Source organism: Bombus bifarius, unplaced genomic scaffold, assembly GCF_011952205.1.
Source record: "Bombus bifarius isolate JDL3187 unplaced genomic scaffold, Bbif_JDL3187 scf7180000008008, whole genome shotgun sequence".
Taxonomy (NCBI): Eukaryota; Metazoa; Arthropoda; class Insecta; order Hymenoptera; family Apidae; genus Bombus; species Bombus bifarius.
This window is the reverse complement of record NW_022884386.1, coordinates 5036298-5057800: the sequence shown is the minus strand read 5'-3', so window position 1 is coordinate 5057800 and position 21503 is coordinate 5036298. Positions and strand designations below refer to the sequence as shown.

The 21503-nt window shown below is 33.3% G+C and overlaps 3 protein-coding genes across 18 annotated transcripts in view; 2 read left to right on the top strand and 1 right to left on the bottom strand.

Moving 5' to 3' along the window:
* Positions 1–891: 891 nt before the first annotated feature.
* Positions 892–5521, top strand: LOC117206673 (nucleolar protein 6). Of its 2 annotated transcripts, none has more exons than XM_033446191.1 (12): positions 892–1075; positions 1199–1648; positions 1719–2187; positions 2259–2543; positions 2624–2897; positions 2968–3262; positions 3344–3568; positions 3629–4063; positions 4151–4314; positions 4383–4636; positions 4708–4866; positions 4945–5086. In XM_033446191.1, coding segments are annotated over exons 1-12 (3030 nt in total). In that variant the 5' UTR covers positions 892–1057; the 3' UTR covers positions 4947–5086. The 2 variants fall into 2 exon arrangements, with proteins under 2 accessions (XP_033302082.1, XP_033302081.1); XM_033446190.1 differs by adding an exon at positions 5214–5521 and having other exon boundaries at positions 893–1075; positions 4708–5117.
* A 166-nt stretch (positions 5522–5687) lies between these two features.
* LOC117206674 (centrosomal protein of 120 kDa) lies at positions 5688–9950 on the bottom strand. 2 transcript variants are annotated; one of them, XM_033446192.1, is made up of 11 exons: positions 9548–9950; positions 9094–9241; positions 8764–9019; positions 8019–8693; positions 7640–7941; positions 7299–7542; positions 7122–7242; positions 6930–7033; positions 6568–6849; positions 6176–6504; positions 5688–6098 (listed from the first exon to the last, which is right to left on the bottom strand). In XM_033446192.1, the coding sequence occupies exons 1-11, from the start codon at positions 9597–9599 to the stop codon at positions 5768–5770; spliced, it is 2844 nt and encodes a 947-aa protein (XP_033302083.1). In that variant the 5' UTR covers positions 9600–9950; the 3' UTR covers positions 5688–5767. The 2 variants fall into 2 exon arrangements, with proteins under 2 accessions (XP_033302083.1, XP_033302084.1); XM_033446193.1 differs by lacking the exon at positions 8019–8693 and having other exon boundaries at positions 5768–6098; positions 9548–9942.
* Positions 9951–10164: 214 nt separating this feature from the next.
* LOC117206675 (casein kinase I) overlaps positions 10165–21503 on the top strand; it is a 58596-nt gene continuing 47257 nt past the window's right edge. For 4 of the 14 annotated variants that reach the window (XM_033446200.1, XM_033446194.1, XM_033446197.1 and 1 more), the window contains exon 1: positions 10166–11585. In XM_033446200.1, coding sequence (XP_033302091.1) covers positions 11360–11585 — 226 coding nt within the window. In that variant the 5' untranslated portion in view covers positions 10166–11359. Of the gene's footprint in view, positions 11586–21503 lie in introns of all 14 variants that reach the window. The other 10 variants (XM_033446201.1, XM_033446202.1, XM_033446195.1 and 7 more) reach the window with 4 other exon arrangements.

Sequence of the window (21503 nt, the reverse complement as noted above, 5' to 3'; positions counted from 1 at the left end):
ATGTTATTATAGATATGTATAGTGATGCATGTGCATAGTATCATGACATCTTGTTTTAAGACAAATATCTTCTTTCACGCATGTTCTTCCTTTAAATAAAAGTGGGCTTCCATAGTGAAGATCATTGTTATTCCACGAAAATATTACATTATTTCTTATACAAAATTAATGATCAGTCTTCTGTTATTTGATTTTATAATTCAAGGAACAAGAATAATATTTTGTTACTTCATAATTGAATAATAATTTCTCTTGTTATTAACTTTTTGGCAAATAAAAAAGATCTGTGGTAAAGTTCTCTCTTTTCTAATGGCAATACAATTTGTATATCTAGTATGTCATACATATAATGTATAGGTACATTTCATTAAATCTGCATTTTGCTAATTTCATGTTCAAATTTATAATGACTAGTTCTAGAGTATTTTGTCGACACAACACATGTATACATATATATTCGTATAATATAGCAAATATGATATATTTTTCTATAGTTATTAATCAACAATGAATATGAGTTTGATCTGATTGTTAATTATTTTGTATAATTTTTAAAATATGTATTATTTGTTTTTTGTAATGTACGCGTTGCCCATGATGTAACAACAATAATAATTAGTAACTTAAAATGTATTATATCTTGACATGTTTGATAAGTATATAAAAATAAATACCAGAAGAATAACGTATTAATCTATTCATGAAAAGGTATTTTAGTCATTTATTTTTTTATAAAGATTATTGTTAATAATTGATATAAATCTACATTTCACTTAATGGAATGATTAGTTATAAATATATATCGTCGTTTGTATTTAATTTGGAAATTTAAAAACGTCGATATTACAATGTTGGCTATTTAGCACGTACGGTGAATCAAAGATGGTGCTAATAGTAACAAAAGTAAATCCACTCACGTGGACTAACGAGGTTTGAAACTACCAAGTGAGAGTGTGAAATATTTTCTTAAACATTTTGGATTAATCTTTTATATTATATTAATATTATATTATACATTATATTGCAATAACAGTTATTAAAAAATTGGAAGATAAACATGAAAATACCTTACAAGGTAAGTATTTATGAAAAGAAATGTAGCAATATCCATATAACCTAAAATATATATACATTTAACGTCATAACATTTCAAGAACATTAAGCAACTGAATAAAATATATAAACTTATGTATCTTAGGCAAATATAAATGATTTTTTAAATCATTCTGGCAATTTGGCGTTTGAAAATGATCATCATTCTAATGATGAAATTGATGAAGACAAAGACTATGAAAATGAAGAAAGTGAAGAAAATGAAGAAGTGGAAAAGATCAAAGATATTAATAAAGGAGGAAATTTTCTCTTGGTATCTGGCAGAAAAAGAACGAAGGTTACCAATGATTCTGCAGACATTTTATTGAAAAAGAAAAGAAAATTAGACAATGATTTATATAAACCACCAACTGCTGAAGAACTAAATCAACTTAGGGAGACAGAAAATTTATTTCATTCCAATTTATTTAGACTACAAATAGACGAAATGTTAAATGCAGTTAGACTTAAGGATAAATATAAAAATTTGTTTGATATTTGGTTTAAAAAGTTTAAAGGGACTATTGAATCCATAAAGGAAACAAAAGAATATGAAGTATGTAGATCTATTTAACCAGAAAACTTTGAAACAGAGCTTTTATGTAATTTATAATTTATATTTGTAGCTTTCAGATGTGGAACTAGGGAAAAAATTGAACATGCATATTTCAAAGCTTAATGTACCAAAAGTAGCAAAAGGAATCTTTAAATTTCTTAAGCCAACAGATATTTCTATAATAGGATCTTATGTATTTGAAGCTGCAGTTGGTTCAAATATCACTGTAGATATAATGATTGAAATGCCTGCTAAGATGTTCCAAAAACAAGATTACCTAAACTACAGATATATAAAAAAGAAAATGATATATTTAGCATACATAGCATCTAATATTACTGATGATATTGCAGAAAGCAAGAGATTTATGAATGACACTTTAAAGCCAGTTTTAAAAATTGTACCAAGTGGAAAATTAGGTACCAAAATTAATGTATTGATACATATATCAGCTCAAGAAGGAAGTTTTAGACTAAGTAGATTTTTACCAGAAAAGAATAATGTTAGACCTCAATGGTTTTTTGGAGAGACCAAAAATAGTATGTTTCTGATTTTCTTTTCTTACTTTTTTTACTTATACTGTACAATAATCATATTTTTATAATTATAGTTGCAGAGAATTTTGTGCCAACACCACATTATAATTCAATAATTCTTCATGATGTAATCATGAAAATACATGCAGAGAATATGAAAGTAATAAGAGAATATCCAAATATAAGAGATGGTATTATTTTATTGAAAATATGGTTAACTCAACGTGAATTATTAAAAGGCTATGCAGCTTTTAATGGACATATCATAACAATGCTTATTCTATATTTGTTATCCATAAAAAAGTTAAACACATTTATGAGCAGTTATCAAATAGTCAGAAATGTGTGGAATTATTTAAGTATGTAACATTCTTTAAGTATAAATACTGATAGGTTTGATACTTTTATTGTTATTAACTGACATCACTTATTTTATCAGTACACATTGATTGGTGTGAATCTGGAGTAAGCATGAATCAAAATGAAGAGAGTAAAGATAGAATTTTGAAATATCATGAGTATTATGATTGTGTATTTTTGGATAGCACTGGTTATTACAATATTACTACAGATCTGTCTAAAGCTACATATAGATGGGTACAAAAAGAAGCAGAACTTTCCTTAAATCATTTGGACAATGCACATGCAAACAGTTTTCAATCACTTTTCATGAGAAAAGTACCATTTTATATGGCATTTGATCATTTTATATGGTAATTATTTTTACAGCTTATCAAAATATGTAATTGATTAATTAAACAATAAAATTAAAAAAATGTATAGGTTTAAAGATGCTAAAATGTTAAGAAATCTAGTAAATGTTAATTCAAGTGATAAAGATAAACTAGATTATGGTCCCAATTATCGAGCCCAAGCAATAAAAATTCTTTGTAATACTCTTAAAGAAGGACTGGCAAATAGAGTACATCAAATTTGTGTATTACCAAATGAAAGTTCAGAATGGGAATGTACAGAGGATAATTGTGATAATATTGGGAAGATTTTTATTGGGTTAGAATTAAACCCAGAGTATTGTTTTAATATTGTTGACAAAGGACCTGAAGCAAATTTACCAGAAGTATGTAAGCTTTTTAAATATTAATGGATATTATCACTTCTTTTTCTATGTGTGTATGATATAATAAGTTTCATATTCTAGGCCATTGAATTTAGAAATTTTTGGGGTGAAAAATCAGAGTTACGGCGATTTCAAGATGGAACTACTCGAGAAGCAGTAGTTTGGTCGAAAGGCAAAACATTATCAGGAAAAAGATTAATATGTAAAAAAATCGTAACATTTTTACTAAGAAAAAAATTAGGTATACTTAAAAAAAAATTTATATATATTGCGAGTGAAATGGAAGAACTTTTACAATTGCAAAAGGTAATCATTTTCAGTACATTTTTATTTATAAAAATATATTAAATATTTTGTTTCATTTAGGTAAAAATAACGCATTTCGCTTATGGAACGGGAGAAGAAGCAGCACTGAGAGCAATAAACGTATTCAATCAACTTGAGAAAGATTTAATGTCTCTTACAGACATTCCCTTATCAATACATGGGGTACAAGGATCTAGCGCAGTTTTTCGATATACGGACGTTTTCCCACCACTTGCAACGGTTTATCAACCTGATAATCAACTTATTAAGAAATCTAAAAAGGGTTTGACACTACCAAGAAATATAACTGCAGCACCTAAATATGTTTGTCCACTTGATGTGAGCTTGCAATTATCAACTAGTGGAAAGTGGCCAGATGAGTTAGAAGCTCTTAGAAATACAAAAGCCGCTTTTCACATACAAATTGCAGAATGCCTCAGAAAACAATATAAGTTAACGACAGAAGCAAACTTTTCACATATCAATGTATATAAGGTTATTATTTTTAAATATTATTTCTTCAACAAAGAAAAGTAATATTAAACATAGATGATTCATTAAAAAGTAGTCATTTTCTGTTAGGATGGATTTGTGTTTCGGTTAAGAGTGGCACATTCAAAAGAAGTTAGTTGCTTGAAACAGCAAATAACTGAGAATGGAGTTCTACAATATAAAGATAACGAAAAATCTATCGAATTAGAAAATAAGCTATTTGAATTACCAAAGCTAACTAGTGCTTTACATGGGTAAGGTTAATTTATCTTAAAAAATTATTATGCTTTAATTTAGTAATATGATATTATTTATATGGTAGCTTACATAATCAACAACCATCCTTTGGACTCGCATGTTGTTTGGCAAAACGTTGGTTATCCGCTCAGCTATTAGATAATTCTCATATGCCAGATATAGTAGTTGAACTACTTGTAGCTTCAATGTATTTAATGCCTGCACCATACAGACCTCCTCAAATGCCTCAAATAGCATTCTTGAGACTCTTAGAAAGTTTTGCAAGGGGTCATTGGAATACAGATCCTGTTATAGTAAATTTCAACAATGAAATGTCTAGTAAGTACTTATTTTGATACTAAAAATTGTCAATGTATTATCCCTGCTTATAATATCATTTTTAAATATAGAAGACGAAATAATTGCCGTGGAAACGCTTTTTGGATCATCTCGTGATTCTTTACCACCACTATTTATTTCTACTCCTTATGATCATCAGAGATCATTATGGACTAAAAAAGCACCATCTACTCTAATTTTAAATCGTATTACAATGCTGGCTAGACAATGTATAAAGTTATATGAACAACAATATTTTACAAAAGTTCTGTTAGATTTCAAGCCCTTATTTAGGCCACCACTTACAGAATATGATTGTTTGATTTACCTAAAACCGTGTATGGTACCTAGAAGGTTACAAGCAATTGATGTTGATGATGCATGTCCAATTGTTGAATGGCACCCATATAAACATCATTCAGCCCAAAAGGTACCAATTGTAGGTTTTGATCCTGTACAACATTTTCTAGAAGATCTTAGGGTAAGTTTTTAAGTGATATTTCATATAATATTAATATTTACTATATAGTTTGATTTTTTAATCATCAATATTTTTCTTTTCATATTTTTTTTTTAGAATGGTTATGATGAATTTGCCTTATTTTTCCATGATACCTATGGTGGCACAGTAATTGGAGTTTTATTGAGACCCTCTGCGCTAGAAATTAAGGATCTCAAGGTTTCAAATATAAGTGGCAGAAAATGTAATAATAATAATGAACTAGCTTTAAATATTTCGGCAATCATACAAGATTTTTATGTTCTTGGAAAGGGTCTTGTAGAAGCGATAGATGTTCGATCTAAAAAGTTTTCTTTAACTTGATTTCTTCTAGTATAAATAAATTGTAATATACATTTTAAAGTAAAACTTTGTTTTTTATATTATTGTTTTATGATATAATTGTCTAGTATCAACTTTCTTATCTTGTATAAAAATAACTATTTTGCGTACAAAATAATTTAATTATGAAACCATAATTAAACATGAATATAGATAAAAACCAATTATATAAAATACATTTATTTCAATAAATATATATGTGTATATATATACATATAAAAATGATTATAAAGTATTTTATATTGTACTATGATATTGAAATATTTTAAGGTATAGTTTATATAAAAGAATTACTTCATCATTAAAGATCTGATTTCATTATTTAATTTCATAATAACTGTATCGTCAATTGTATAACTCCCTGTTTTTAATAGGGAATCACGTTCTTCAACTAATGCTTGCAATCTTTCATCCTGTTCATCTGATCTTTTTAATATGCCTTTATTAGCATTTTGCGAAATTTTAGAGCCTACAGAACTTGGTGTAAATACTTGAGAATAAACGTCTTTTTCAATGAGATATGCTTTTGGCTTGATTACATCAATTTCTTTCTGAATTTCATTTAACAATATTTGATCATTTGTCAAGGCAGTAGAATCTGCAGATAATATTTCTTCTAGGCTAAAGAAAAAAAATAAGATATTTTTAGAACATATTAAATGTCACTCATGTTGTACCAATATACATATTGCACATACTCTAAGTTTTGTAATTCTTCTTTACTATTTTTAATTTGAACTTGTATAGCTTGTTGATGTTCCATTTTCATACGATGTATCTCACGAACTGCTTTTGCCCATTGTTCTTTGAAAAAAGATTTACTTTCCTGTGCATTTTGTAATTTTTTTTCAAGTGTCTTTAACTCTTGCAATAAATTTGCTGTTTGATCCTGCGTCAAAGAACCTTTTTGATAAGTTTCCAACTCTTCAGACTGTTTTGATACAAGCAATTGTAATTTTTCATTTTCAGTACTTAATTGTTCAGTTTGTGTTTCTAAAGCTGTTTTCCTCTTTTCAAGAGCATCAATCTAAAAATATTAAAATTGTATAATTTAATTCTTATTTATAAGGGCGCAAGTGTGTTTATAAACCTTTGTCATGAGTTCTTCTTGAACCATTTGAAATGATTCTTTAAGCTCGTGTAATTTTGTATCATATCTCCATTGCAAATCTTCATTTGCTTTAATTAACCTAGTTTCTTTTTCGAGGCTTTTCAATCTTCGTGTTCTTAAGTCTTCTGTAGCATTATTTAAACTATTTGCTAGCATTTTACATTGTTCAACGCTACACGCAAGTTTTGTTTCTAAATTTTCTCTATGTTTTTGCCATTCTTGACTTAGTAAATTTAAATGACGATCTTCCTTCCTTTTTAACTAAATTATAAAAATGAATGATAGATCATATATATCTAAAATAAAAGTACCTTCTTTTCTATAGTTAGATGTAATTTTACCTCAACTTTAAATATTTCCATCTGTCGTTCTTTCCAAGTCTCTAACTCATCCACTATTTTATATGCTAAACTGTCATCTAAGATTGGTGGCCCTAAGTTTTCATCTAATTCCAAACCAAATATTTTGTAATGTTATATCCTCATGCATAGATGAAACAAATGAATAAAAAATCATGTACATTAAAGACTTACTAGGAATGGTTTTTTTAATCTTATAATATGGACCATAATCTTGTAAATTTAGCATAACATCCAAGTTGCCAATATTATTATGTTCCATATCATACAATGGTATATTGTATTGGTACTCCATCTAAAATACATTTATTTAATGTATGTAAGCGTAAAATATAATTTCTAATATATTACCTTATTTTGACAAAATAATTCTTTTGTATTAATTTTACTTTCAGATATACAAGTCTTAGTACTTCCTTCCACTTTATATATACTAATTTTTGGTGGGAAATTTAGCAATAATTGTTTAATTTCATCTGTTGCTGATATAAATTGTAATTTGCACCCTATATTTTGTAATTTTACTTTTTCTCCTAATGAAGCTAGTATTTTTGGATGAAATGCTGAAGTAACTTCAGTTTTTGGATGATGGAACCTATATTAAAGAAAAGATATATATTTAAATAAAAAAATCCCCTTCATAGTATAAAATATTAATTTTAACTGTTACATTAGTAATTAGTAATTAGTACCGAATTTCCATATTTGGAATAATTAATTTTGAAGATATTGCCTTTATTGCTATCAACAAAATATTTAAATAATAACAGTGATAAGCCTCTACACTTTTAGAGGAATTATCAATATTAGACTGACACAGCAGTGTGTCAACTGAATGTGAATAAGTAGCCTTAACAAGTTGATCTCTTACAAGATCAGAATTTAAAGTGTGTTTATTTATATTATTGCATCCATTTGGGGGATTGAACATTTGAATTCCATATTTTCTAAAATCACCAGCAGGATTTCTATGACAATCTATTTCACTATAATTCTGAAAATTACAATTAAATACAATGAATATTAGTTCTAAATGTTGCTACTTTACCATCTATTCCAAACAAAGCTTACTACTTGTCTTAAGATATTCTTTAATTCCACAGAATTAGGAGTGATGAAATCATTGATCATTACATTTGAAGTATCCATTGCTACACTTGTTTTACCTACATATTGCAATTTTAGCTGTAAATCGAGATACGAGTCTCTACATTCTATTTTATTATTTTCATTGAAATCTGCTTTACATAAACAACACCGCTGATTTAAAATACTACTATTATTTTCAGTGATTTTAAGAAATTCTTCAATATTATCAGTAGGGATTAATGGTTGCAAATTTACTTCCGATTGACCTAATATATGATCTTTATATTTTAAATATATAAACAGAAATGGCTTTAGTTGTAAATATTCTTTGAAAACTTTTAATGAACTTCTGATCCTTATAACAATTTTTTCATTAAGTGTCCAAATATCTCCATACTCTTTTTTACTTTGATTAAAATATACATCATTTTCTAATATCTTACACCAAAAATATAAATTGTTTTTCATATCTGTATAATATCTCATTGGTAGCAAAGAATCTACATATGCTGCAGATATAGCAGTGATATTCATTAAAAAGAATTCATGACAAATATCTAATGGACCTAATTGTATAAGACGTTCATCACGTAACAAAATTGGTGTTACTTTATTAGATTGAACATTTGCTTGCTGACATTCTTCCAAATTTTTTAACTGTAATTTCATACCATAATTTTTGTATTATCATTATTAAGCATTTATTTAAAAGTAACAAATGATTTACCTCTAATTGAGCATTTACTGATGTAGCTTCTAGATCGTGGATACTTAAAGCAAGAAGTAACTCAGGTTTATGTATTTTGAGTTCACTTTTTAATCCTAATAGTTTATGCCAATTAGCTTTTACATTATCAATACCACTTTTAGCAAAAACTTGGGCAGATCTTAAACTAAGTAGAAGATACCCTAATTTTTCTTTGATATTATTACTTTTAACAGCAAAGCATTCTATTTTTAATGGAACTTGTCCTGACCTCATCCTATAAAGTTAAAAATTGTTTTAATAACAAACATTACAAAGTATTTTGTAATAAACATCATATATGATACATACTTTCGTAGTCTGTTTTTATCTACTTCCCAAACTAAATCATGATCATATTCAGGATTTGAATTTGGCTCTATTATATCAGTTTCCAAGGAATGTCCATTTAGAGTTGCAACAATTAATGTAGGTAGCAGAATTTGTTCAAAACCTTTACCTAAGATTATTAACATTAAACGTTAAGTTCCTCTAACTTTTATTAAGTAACATGCTTAGGTCATATCATGGAATTATTGAAATTAAAACAAAGTTGAAATTCAGAGAGAAATACATTTATTAATATTAAAAAAGCAGATATATAATGCGAAATTATAGAATTTTATCCACTACAAGTCATTCTTAAGTAAATATATTAAACAATTAGTTTTTCTACTATATTTGTATATTATTTTATGTTACATTATTTCGCACAAGGAAGATTTTATAAATAAAAGGTTAACAAGTAATCAGTCGTAAGATTTACCTTCTTTTATATTCAGTACAACTCGAACATCAGAATTTGCTAATTCCTCCATTGCATCATAATATAATAAATAAAAATAATTAGTATAAAGTGAGCAAATATTTAATGAAAATTAATGGAATCCGTAAAATTCGAATTGGTTACTATGGATACGTAGGTATTTAATGGCATAACATTTTATTTATCATGTCAATGTTTCACGGACGGCTTATAAATTACACAGGACTATATAATATGTATTATTTACACAATTAATAACATTGAAATCTTCATAAAATTAGATTCGCTAAAGCTCTCTTGAATTTATTTGAAAATTCAAATAAACGCCATATGAGTATCACTGAATATGAATATAGATAAATAATTAGTCGCCCAAATTGGTCTGGTAACAAAATTGAACACCGACTAAATATTAATTTTTAATTTGTTTTATCAAAATCATACAGAAAAATACATAACATAGAAAAATTAGTCATAATCGTGAAAGAGTTGCAAGATGTAAAGAAAAAGCTAAAAAATTATTGACGTATAAGAATGGAGATAGTTTGGAAAAGAGGGCGTCGGCGTCGATACTGTTGGGAACGCGGCGTTATTTCGTTTCAAGTTGGCAGCACTGTCAGCCTCGTAACAAATCTCACCTATGTCGAGTCGAGCGCGAGAGACAGGAGCGTAAGCTTGTCCGCGATCGTTTGTCCGCGTTCGACAGGTCTTTCAAATAGCGTGCGTGTAATCGGTGGACGGTAGAGCGTAGGGATATAAATTGTATTCGTATAACCAGTTTCGAAATAAAAGTTTGTTGGAAGGCCTGGGGAGCGAAAGGACTGCGGAGGGGACTGCAGTTAATACGGGGCTTGTGTGTGGGCATATAATAGCCGATCGGGCATACTGGTGACACGGCTGCGGATTTTTCCTTCGGCAAGAAGGAAGGAACATACGAAGCTCGCAAAGTGCATGTGCTAGTGTGCGTGTCACTATAAAAGAGTTCAGAGCCGCTTCGGCGGCGCTCCCAAATCTAACTGCAGAATTGAGTCTGTGGTGGTGAGGCCGCGGTACTATCGGGCCACGATTGAGTACGATCACGATCGCACGCGGCAGGGCCGTTTGTAATGGAGGAGGTTTCCGAGTGTATTCCCGTGCGACAGAACAGTCACGGCGATGCACGCCGTATTGACTGAGACGCGATATTTATCGTTGACTATTCCCCCCGGCCGGCCGGGCAAGAGAGGCAGGTCGAAATTGGTATGGAATCGTCCAGGGTCCTCGACACGACGAACACTCGCTCCCGTCTGTGATAACCACTAGCCGCTTAGAAAGAGATAGAAGAAGGGAGAAAAAGGAAAGAAAGAGAGATAGAAAGCTGTTGTGTATTTTGCGCGTGTGTGTTCTCCTCGTCTGCCCTCTTCATTACGTCTTTAAGTGTAAACATTTCTCGAAATCCGTTTCGAGGTTAGGATAGCATGGGGATTGATCCCCTGAAGGCATCGACCGACGAACCGTGACACCTGCGACTCGCGTCGTGTACGCGGTGTGTGCTTTTGTGTGTGCGTGCGTGTGTGTATTCCTCCTTAGGAAACCGCTGGGAGTTATTATTTTCCATCGGCGGCCATCCAACGGGACGACCAAAGAAGAAAATATGTCAAGAATGGGGATCGATCCCCGACGATTAAACGCCGTGCATCGTTTACATAATTAATTCGACTAATACAAGACTAACATCGGCAACGTTTTTTTTTTACCGTACAATCGACCTTTTCTGTCACGTTTAAACAGACTGTCGCAGATTACTCTGCCACGACAGAGGACACTCGCACCATGCAGAAAAGAGACGGTAGAGACACACAGCTACAGCTCGCGCGTAGCTCTGAACGCGAACAGGAAACGACCAAGAGGATCTCTCGTGGTAGCGGTAATGCTACCAGATTCAACGCGTATTCCTCAAGGTATAGTGTCACCTCCTCCTCTAATGTACTCATGGTCGGTCCCAACTTCCGTGTCGGCAAGAAAATTGGATCTGGCAACTTTGGAGAACTTCGACTCGGTGAGTTTGATTGTCTTTTCCTTTCTTCTTTTTTTATATTCTTTATTATTACATATCTTTCTATATGTATTTTTTTCGTTTATTTTTCGATGTACGTTCTACATATATGATCATAAATAATACACGTCATGTTAAAACGTTCGTCTCCGTCAATGATAATATTCGCGCGTGAAAGTGACTTTTTCAATGGCATCGAACAAAATGGAGCCACGTAAAAGAACACCCCGTGTGCTGTCGTTAGTAAGTAAGAAAGAAATCCTTCCTAACCTTTCCGGAGCGGTTCGCGTTACGGGAATGAACGGAACCTTGAAGCAACATTTCATTCCGATCGATCTTAATGGAATTCGTTTCAGCTGATCTCGCTTCGACTCGCCCGCGAGATCTTTCATCCTGTTCGGTGCACTATCGCCGCGTATTCTTTCTATCTTTTCGATATTTACGTTCTCGAAAAATCGCGTACGCCACGAGTGCAAAGCCATCGTTTAAATTAATACTAGAATTATTTTGCAGCGGTTAAACTGTCCAATTTGCAATTTTTCACAGAAGTTTTATAAAGTTACAGAGGTACATTTTTCAGGACTTTTTAATGATCATTTTTTTTACAAAATATATAGACGTAGATTTGCTTTCTTCCCTTATTACGTCATTTTCCGTATATCTTCCATTTTGTTTACTTCATTAACACATTCAGAGTCTCTAACGTAATAATATGTTTTTTTATAACTAAAGTATGAGCAAGGGCCTTTTGCTCGATAGATTTTTCTTTTGTAATAGAATATCTTGTAATTTATAAAATTTATTTCTAAAATTCCATTCGCTTTATTGTCAAATGTATTATCATCAAGCAAAACAATTTATTAATTTATCAATACAATACCAAATCTTATAACTCGTGATTTATAAAATTTTGTTAATAACGTAATAATTTAATTGTACAAGAATGCCCAGGTTAGCCACTTACCAATAATTTCAACGAAAACACAAATATTCCCGCTTGTGTGAATTACAAATAACACATAATACGAAACATGACGTTCGAAAGCAAATTCACCAAATTTTTGTCTCAATCGCGCAGACTTGCCATCTTCTATACAATACTTTATTTTCGTAAAATTATCGCGAACGCGTTAACAACAATGACAATGTCGACTTGCATCGGTATCGTCCGAAGTTCAGGTCTTACTGCGTGACGTAATTCTCCGACGATAAATTTATATCTTTTATCTATGCTAAAAGAGAGTGTGCATCGAATATAAAGATGTTTATGTCCGCCATGGCCTCCCTGACGATTTTATTACGTGCTCGGCTCGCACGTTCCGCGAAACGGTCGAACTTTAACATATCAATTAACGCACCATGCGCATATGCATCTTCGCACGCTTTTAACTATAAAAAAATATCGAGTATTATCGATGGTGCGAAGTTAAACAATCGACTTGTCGATTTGTTTGCTATTCCGCCACGTGACTCGGGTTAAACGAGCTCCTTCGATAAACATTGAATTTTACCAGGTACAAATGTTTTATGTATAACCTCGCGACGAGCCAACTGTGCGTCGCGATGCTTGCAACTCCAACAACTTGTATAAACTTTTTGCTCATTGTCTTTCGTTTCGCACGCATTCATGATAGCTACCGCTAGTGATGGACTGAAATACGTCGCAAGCAGGTACGAAAATTTACCCAATTGAATTAAATCGGTCGGTCGAATCAAATTCGTAGCTTCTATAAATATCTTGAAACAAAGAAAGAAGAGGCACTTTCAAGTAGATTAGGACCTAAATCTTGAATTTTCTATCAGTATTTTGGGAAATGAGAAGGAAATGTACCTACGCAGTTATGTGTACACAGGTCAAATAGGTTCGAGCGTTTTACTACAAATCCCCTTTTCTCCGTTAGAATCCTTTTTCACGGCTATGGGTTTTAATTATCCAGTGACGAACGCAAACATAAAAATAGAATTTCTAGGAATTCTGTTCTATCGGATCTTTTAAAATTTGCTAGAAGAATTCAACGGAATGCCAATACCTTTCTGACTCATGCGATTCGATTGCAATTTCTAAGGCGTTCGACTCGTTCAAATGTCGAAGTACGTACATAGTTCGAAGTAGATTTTCCAAACTTGCGACTACTTGTTCTGCAATTTGAAACCCACTTGTGAAGATCAAATACATATTTGGCAAATGATATAGCGAACGAATTTTGAGAATTAGATTTGATTCGGATCTCACGTGAATAATTATATACAAAGAGGCAGTCCATGTTGATATTATTCTACATATCGTGAATGTTTATGTAAATCTACATTTGTACGGATACAATTAACACGTTGAATGCCACGCCAGTTTTACAAGATTTGGCCGTGGCGCCACGATGAATTTTTTATTATGCGATATTTTATAATGTTGAAATATTACCTATAAGAGATATGTTACGGTGTATAATTATCATTAATGAATTTATTTAACTGAGGTGACCCTCACGGCGCTGTAGTGCAATTTCGCTCGATTCACTTATTTTTTGCGATTATCAATTATTTCATAGTGTTTCTTCGCGTTCCGGAACCTACCATACACCATAATCCATCCCTCGGTCATAGGACCCGCAATAATCCTAAGGAACTGTTACAAAATTTATTTTACTGTCAAGGCCCTTAACTGCCATTAAACATCTTTTAGGTCAAAACGTTCCTTAGGGTTGTCGTTCATTAAGATAAGACACGGAAAAAGCGGGTTTTTCCCATGTTCGACAGCCATTGGTGAAGGACGCACATAATGGATCTATATTGTATGTATAAGTAATATTATTTTTATATGTTTTATACTGCATTAATTTCGTCTCACCATTGTAGTAACGATGGCAATAATAACAAATTTATAACTATTGACATTTGTTCAAATTATGTATTTCTACTAATCTTGATGCGCTGGTCATAGGTGACCCCCATGGCATTCAACGTGTTAAAGAAACGGAACCTAGGTAGACATTTGTTTCATCTACTAAATATTGCATCAGTTATAAAGTCACAAAATGATAGATCTTTTTTTAGAACATGTTATGTATATGAGTGGCGAGTTTTGAATTGGAAAGAGGATTGTGTTTAAAAAGTGGAAGGAATCGAGTGTTCCACAAATTCTACGGGCAAATCGAATATCCTTTGCTCTAATGGAAACACACGTGGCCCTGGTTGGCACAAAGCTTCGTGTTTTCAAAGAGAACGAATTAGGTAAACCTCTAAGCTACTAACCTGAGAGATTAGGAATATTGAACTTCGAGGATCGGTGTTCAAATCCAATAGGATCGCACGAACAATAATTAAAATCGTGATTCATCATGCGAAAATGCACTCTTCTTTGCTTCTTTGCTATCTATCAATTCTGATTAGAGTTTCAGATCGATAAGAATGTTGTGCACTTTCTATTTTTCTTACATGTACTTTATGAACTATCGTAATATATGCGACAGTTCACAAAAGTATTCGAACACTTGTAGAAATCTTTTATGATATACGTACAAATTATTATATGTATCGTACAAAACATTTTGAAATTTCATTAGCACTCTTACGAGACCCGACTATCATGATTATATTGGTAAAGTTGGAAACAAATCTGGGAATGTAATATAAGAATTGCAAGATATTTGGCGTAAGAAAAATATTTAAACAGTCAATTATCTAGTATATTAATAAACCTCGATAATCAGTGAGGTCATCTTTCATACTTATTATATGTTTAAGATACTAATGTAAGTTTTTGCTAAACATATACATATACATATACATATATATATATATATATATATATATATATATATATATATATATATATAAATGTTGTATGCGATGCGTGCAAAGTTTATGGGAAATGTTCAAATATTTTCACGAGTTGCGATAGATATAAATGTAATTTAGATAAATAGATCTACTTACTGATTGTGTCTCGATAGGAATATCCGGTCGTTCTTCAACGGGATTTGTAAAAGATGTGACTTACGCCTATAAAGCTTAGACGATATTAACTGTGTAAATATTGCAAAAGGAATAGGGTTTGTGTCATCAAAGTATACGCTTCTCGAAACTTCAAAGGGGATATTGTGTGTTCAGGGAACAGAGACAAAAGGGCGTCTTCCTGACTCTTTTCCTGTTGTCTTTCGGAAATCACTAAGCTCTTCGACAAATAACCGTCTCCTCTTGCGTTGCATTAGGACGTGTTTACGCATTATCAGCTGAATTATTGCTCAGCTGGAAGTGGTCCCTCGCGCTGGCCTTATCGCCGTATCGTGCACAGTTATTCGATGTATATGGAATTTACAATTCCATCGTATCGTTTAAGTTTCGTGCGCTGTTTCGATATCTCTCAGAGATTCCAATATGAAATTTCAGTTTACGAGTCGTTTTTATAATTAAAGGGACTGCCGCGATCAGGCGGTGGCTCCAATTTCTAGTAATTCGAGTAAAGCACAACAGAAAGCAATTCGAAATCAATCAAAGTCAAATCACCTTTTGCGACGTGCTATAAATTCATAGTTCACTTTTGAATACGAAGGCCATAGGTGAAGAACTTGATAAGTCACGTTTCTCGTTCTCTATGCAAGAGCAATTTAAGGATTCGATATACGTTGTCGATCAATTTCACGTTAAACTTGTCTTTTCACTCGATTTCGGAATTAAATTCTTGTCGTTTATAAAATATTTAATAACGTTACTTATACATATCTGTATATAGACTAACGCTAAATAAGTTAAACTAACATAACTAACTAAAGTAATATTATTCGTTTGTTACGAAACATCGTAGATTTCTCGTGACAAGGACTCGAACTACGAATCTCCAACGTTAGAAGTTAGTAGGTGATTTTCAGGAATTGTTTTGCTCGTGTTCTTACGAGAATAGAAGAGGGAAAGAAAGGAAAAATAGAGCGCGCGTTGTAAGGTTTCGTTACAAAGTATGATTCAAGCATACCGTGTAATCGCGTGAAATGGTCGAAGCCTGCATTCGAGAACCGCTGACGCGACATCGCGAATAGACAAGAATGTTTAGAGCAAACGTTCCTTCGTCGGCGTTACGAATTAGCGAATAGTCGCCTATTCGAAGATATTATTTTTCTATGGACGCACGATGAGCTTCTTGTTAGCGCGCCTTTCCCCGAGTAACGCTGTAATTTCGAAACGTGTCCCACAAGTATATGTATCTTGTATCGAGAACACAATGTGCGAGTGTTATCGGGGCTGAAAAATTTTAGGCTCTTCCTGTGATTCATCCCTGAAAGATCAGCCGCGTGTGAATTCCCCATTTAGTTCTTCTGCCTGGATGGTTCCCTCAAGTCCCTCGCCTTGTACTCGATTGCTTGCTCGGTCTCTTGTTGCGGTTATTACTGTCCGAAGATTCCGGTTTTCAGTAGTTCTCCCTTTTGAAAAAATCATTTGTGCGTCTCGTTGGCGTTATTCGATCCTCCTCTTGGGAATCAGTAGCTTCTTTTTTCTTTTTTTCTGACCGATCAGCTGATAATATGAGAAATGAGATATGAGTTTCGAATAAATTATATCATGAAATTAGTTGAACGGACTGAAAAAAGTGCAAGCGCAGCTGGTTTTAAATAGACCTTCATTCACCGTTTCAATCACACTGCGTATTTTTCCGCTGTTTACAAAAGCGGTATTAACGTACACGCTTTTGCCTTATAACCCAGTAAGTAATTTACGAAGAAATTAAAGTTGATTCATGAATGATCGACCACAATTACAGTATCTATTATACACGCATGGTAATATGATAATAGAATGACGTCGAACGTATTGGTTAGCGATATTAATTTAAGCATTAAAAAAGCGATCCTGATTGTTATCAATCAAACTCGTAAACACGCTATAGTAACGATTTAGCGACATTATCTTTTGATAAGTTAGCGCTAGTATATAAGCACGTTCGGTTCGGTTCGGCTCGGCTCGATTCGGTTCGGTTGCATTTAAAACGATGCTTGTCGAAGGCGTATGACTCATTCTTAATATTAAAGCGTTTGTCGCGTGGTTGCGTTCTCGTTCGACGGTTGCACTTTACCGAACGCATCGTAACTACGCGTTCCCTGTGTGTTTGTCGTCGACGCTTTTTTTTGCCAGGGTCTGACATTCCGATTCGTTTCCCTTCCGCTGGTGAAACTTCGTATCGATTTGTGCACGGGCCAAGTGGCCGATATAAATAATCCGTGATTTAGAACTTCCATAATTTATAGTCTTGTACGGATTCAAACGGTGACCTTAATAACGTCCCGAGGAAAGTATCATCGTCCTCGCAGACGCGAATACCGAGTTCGCAAAGTCGAGTCTCCACTTGATTCCCTAGTCGATTCGTCTTAGGATCTATGTACTTGGCCGATTGAAAAGGCTTTTCGTTCCAGCGTTCTGAATAATGCCATTATACCAGAAGATATTTTGCAGTATCGTAAAATCGTCAATTGCATCGATCGGGTTAACCGTCTGGAGTCGGCGTTGCTTTACATTTGACTGATTTCATAGGTAGCGATAAAGGTACATTAATACCGTCGGTATTATTCGCGGACATTCATCGTCCGATTAAGTCATCGAAGTGTGAAGCGTTCCTTTCCCGTCGATATTATCGAACGTGTCTAACAATCGCGCCGTCACATAGCGATCGTTCGATTTATACCGGCAGTAGCTCTATTTTTCGGTGTAGCTGTTCTTCTCTATCTCTGTTTTAATTTTCTCTTCTTAACTTTAGACTTTGTTTACAAGTGAAAGACAAATATATTGTTACCGTTGGAACGTGGAAATGAGAAGAGGAATAAATACAAACTAAATGGAAATTATCAGAAGTCCTCGTCTTTGCCTTAATCGCAGCAACTTGTCATTTGTTTTGCGCTAGAATTCTTATACAGTTCTCGGATGTGTTAATACATTTTCTGCGAAATTAATCTCGCTCCGTTGTACTTAAATCACAAACGGTTGACGAACGATATCGTCCATTATCTTAATGCAATGGTCGTGCCGAGGAGCACGCCATCAGCTTTTCCTCTAGCCCATTGATACTAATCGTAGATTCGTACTTTGAATTCAGCGTTGCATGTTCCGCCTTCCATTGATGCATCGAACCATCGGGTATTCTTCGGAGATTAGTTCGTTGCCCGTTTCATTCGAGCAGGAACAAAGTTAGCTAATAAGCACGATGCAGTCGCGTGACCATAAAAAGTTTGCCGTTGTGATTATCACGTCGTCGTTAAAATTCTTTTGGCGAAACCAAAAATTTGTTAATTCCACTGTTACCTGTCGGATACTCGACGCATCGAATGATGTTCGATCATATCGTTCTTCGAAGAACCAGATTGCTTTATCGCGATGCAATGCTCGATAAAGATTAATTGGCTAGCACTACGTGTATTTATGAAAAGCTATATCGTGCTACTTCGCACAAGATTTAACGCAATTTAAAAGAACGAGTCTACCACTTTACGCGAAACGTTCGTTCTCATATCTTATATCCATTCGTTATACGAGTTTATTTGAAAATCCATCAACGAAAACGTAACTAGCTGGAACGATAGATTGGCCAACATCGGTACAGTATTCGATCTTATCGAATACCGATTACTTTTACCGATCATTTGTTTTTTTTTATTTCCCAACGATAGTCATTCTCCAATCCGATGTTTCGAATTTGCAGAATAATTAACTACACCTTTGCCTCTTTTTATCGTCTGTCGTCATAATCTCACTGAAATGATCCTCCACGCCGATTGTATCCTTCTAATTTCTCAATGATTGCTCAATGATTGATTTATTCGTGAAAGAAAGAGATTTATAATCTACTCAATGAGGCAACGGTTTTTAATCTTCAAGCGTAGAACGTGTATCAAAAAGGAAGTGCGAAACTCGACTACGTTTTATCAGTTATACGACAAACACTTATATCGTTAGGGTACGATCATCCTATCAGCAATTTACGTAACTGATTTTCCAATGATTATAAAATCTCCAGCAAACTTTCTGTTTTCGTTTCTTTTATCACTATATTATGCGGACATTTATACAAACGTAAATTTTTACAAATACGATTAAAAGATTCGGATCTAAGACAGTTCTGTTTCATGTACTAAATATTATAACGAATACTACGATGTCCCTTCTGGTTAAAATGTCCTATCTATCGATTCAAAACTGAAGAAAACCCAAGTTTTATCGCTTTCTCTGTTCAATAAAAAATATTTAACTATTATTTGATAACAGCTTTTATTATGTAAATTTACACGAAAGATACAAAGTATACGACTAACTTGAAATATTTCAACGTGTTTGGGAAAACGGAAAAACGCTAGATAATAGATAAGACATTTTAACTAATTCTGTATACTTTAAGCATACTTTGGATATTTTATATATTTTTATATATACTCGAAATAATAAATGGACAAAAAGTCCGCAGTCTAGTTGTTATTACACGCAAGAACGACCGTCTTGAAAAACCATATGCCACGTGGCGTAGTTGGCGTGTTCTCTCTGTCCCTTATACAGCGATTATCAGTTTATCATCTTGCTTTAGTAGTCAGTGCCGTAGCTCGTCGGTATGGACAAGCCGTAAATGCATTTAGCGAGGGATCATGATTGGTCTACGATGTGGTCATTGTGCCTTCGCTGACGTTTCTCGTATCGCGTGGCCCGTGCAGAGTTCGGCCAAGAGGCGTATCGGTCGTGTACGCCGCGGTAAATTGCTTTCCAAAGTGATCCAGGAGCGTGTTGCCTATGCTACGACCAGGGAAACTGGCTTGCGGTCGTTCGCGAGAACGTGCACACTGCCTCGAGCTATCTTCCGCGATGTATATTCTGCCGCATTGGCTTCCACATCGCTCAGTGGACTGTTCGCGTGGAATAACTCGTCGAGAATGGCGTTTATTGATTCAAGAGGCGATGCGCGACAGGAAAGAAATTTCTGTTAACGCTCGGCCTTGGTGTATTCGCTAGTGATCTTAGCCTGTGACGTTTTCGATGCTGGTTAATATGAAAAGCGATTCTTGGCGAAGTACACACTTAAATGAATAAATAAGTGTATAATCGGTTATGCTGCTTCGCGCTGATTCTAACAACTTTGCAACTCTCTGCTAGTTTTCTCTGCAATCTTTAATCCTTTCGAAACTAACGGAACTATAGCTACATCCCAAGGTGCTTTACTTTTAGAAAGATCGCTCGATGATTATATAACTTTTTTGATGTTACTTTCGATGAGATATACATATTATATATTGGGACATAGGATCGTTCTTCTATTATAAGTAGGTTTATACATCGTTCTAAGAATGTCTAGCTTTTTTCATATATTGCATTGCTTTATTACTATTTTGCTTGACCTATGATCTGTATTGGTAGTTCTCAACCAATGGTACGTGGATAATTTGTACAATGTATAGGTACTATAACAATTTCATCATCCGATAGTTCGAGTATTGTCGATGTTAACGTGTGCGGTCGTCTCAATTCTGAGTAACCGATGCTAGAGATCATATGACGGTAACCTAATTAAACGTATAGTCTTAAATTCCTACGTACGAGACACGGTTTTTCTTAGCGGTACAGAAATATTTTCATGTCTATTTCGATGTTATGAAAAAGTTGAGAATTCTCCACCCGTATTATTCAAATTCATTCAAATTGTACGAAATTTTATTCAAACTTTCTACCAGATACGCGCACAACCTGTTATATTAACGTCTTCCTTGATGAAAGAAAAATTCATATCTAAAGAGCTTAAGCGTGCTTTCGCAAGCACAAAATACATTCTTCCCACGTGTCTTCTCCAAATATCTTTTCACTCGTTGTTAATATTCTAACATAAACATTCTTCTCATTCACTCGTTATCCATACGAATTCTATCGTTCTCACGTAACATTACGAAAATATGAGCGACGTTGATA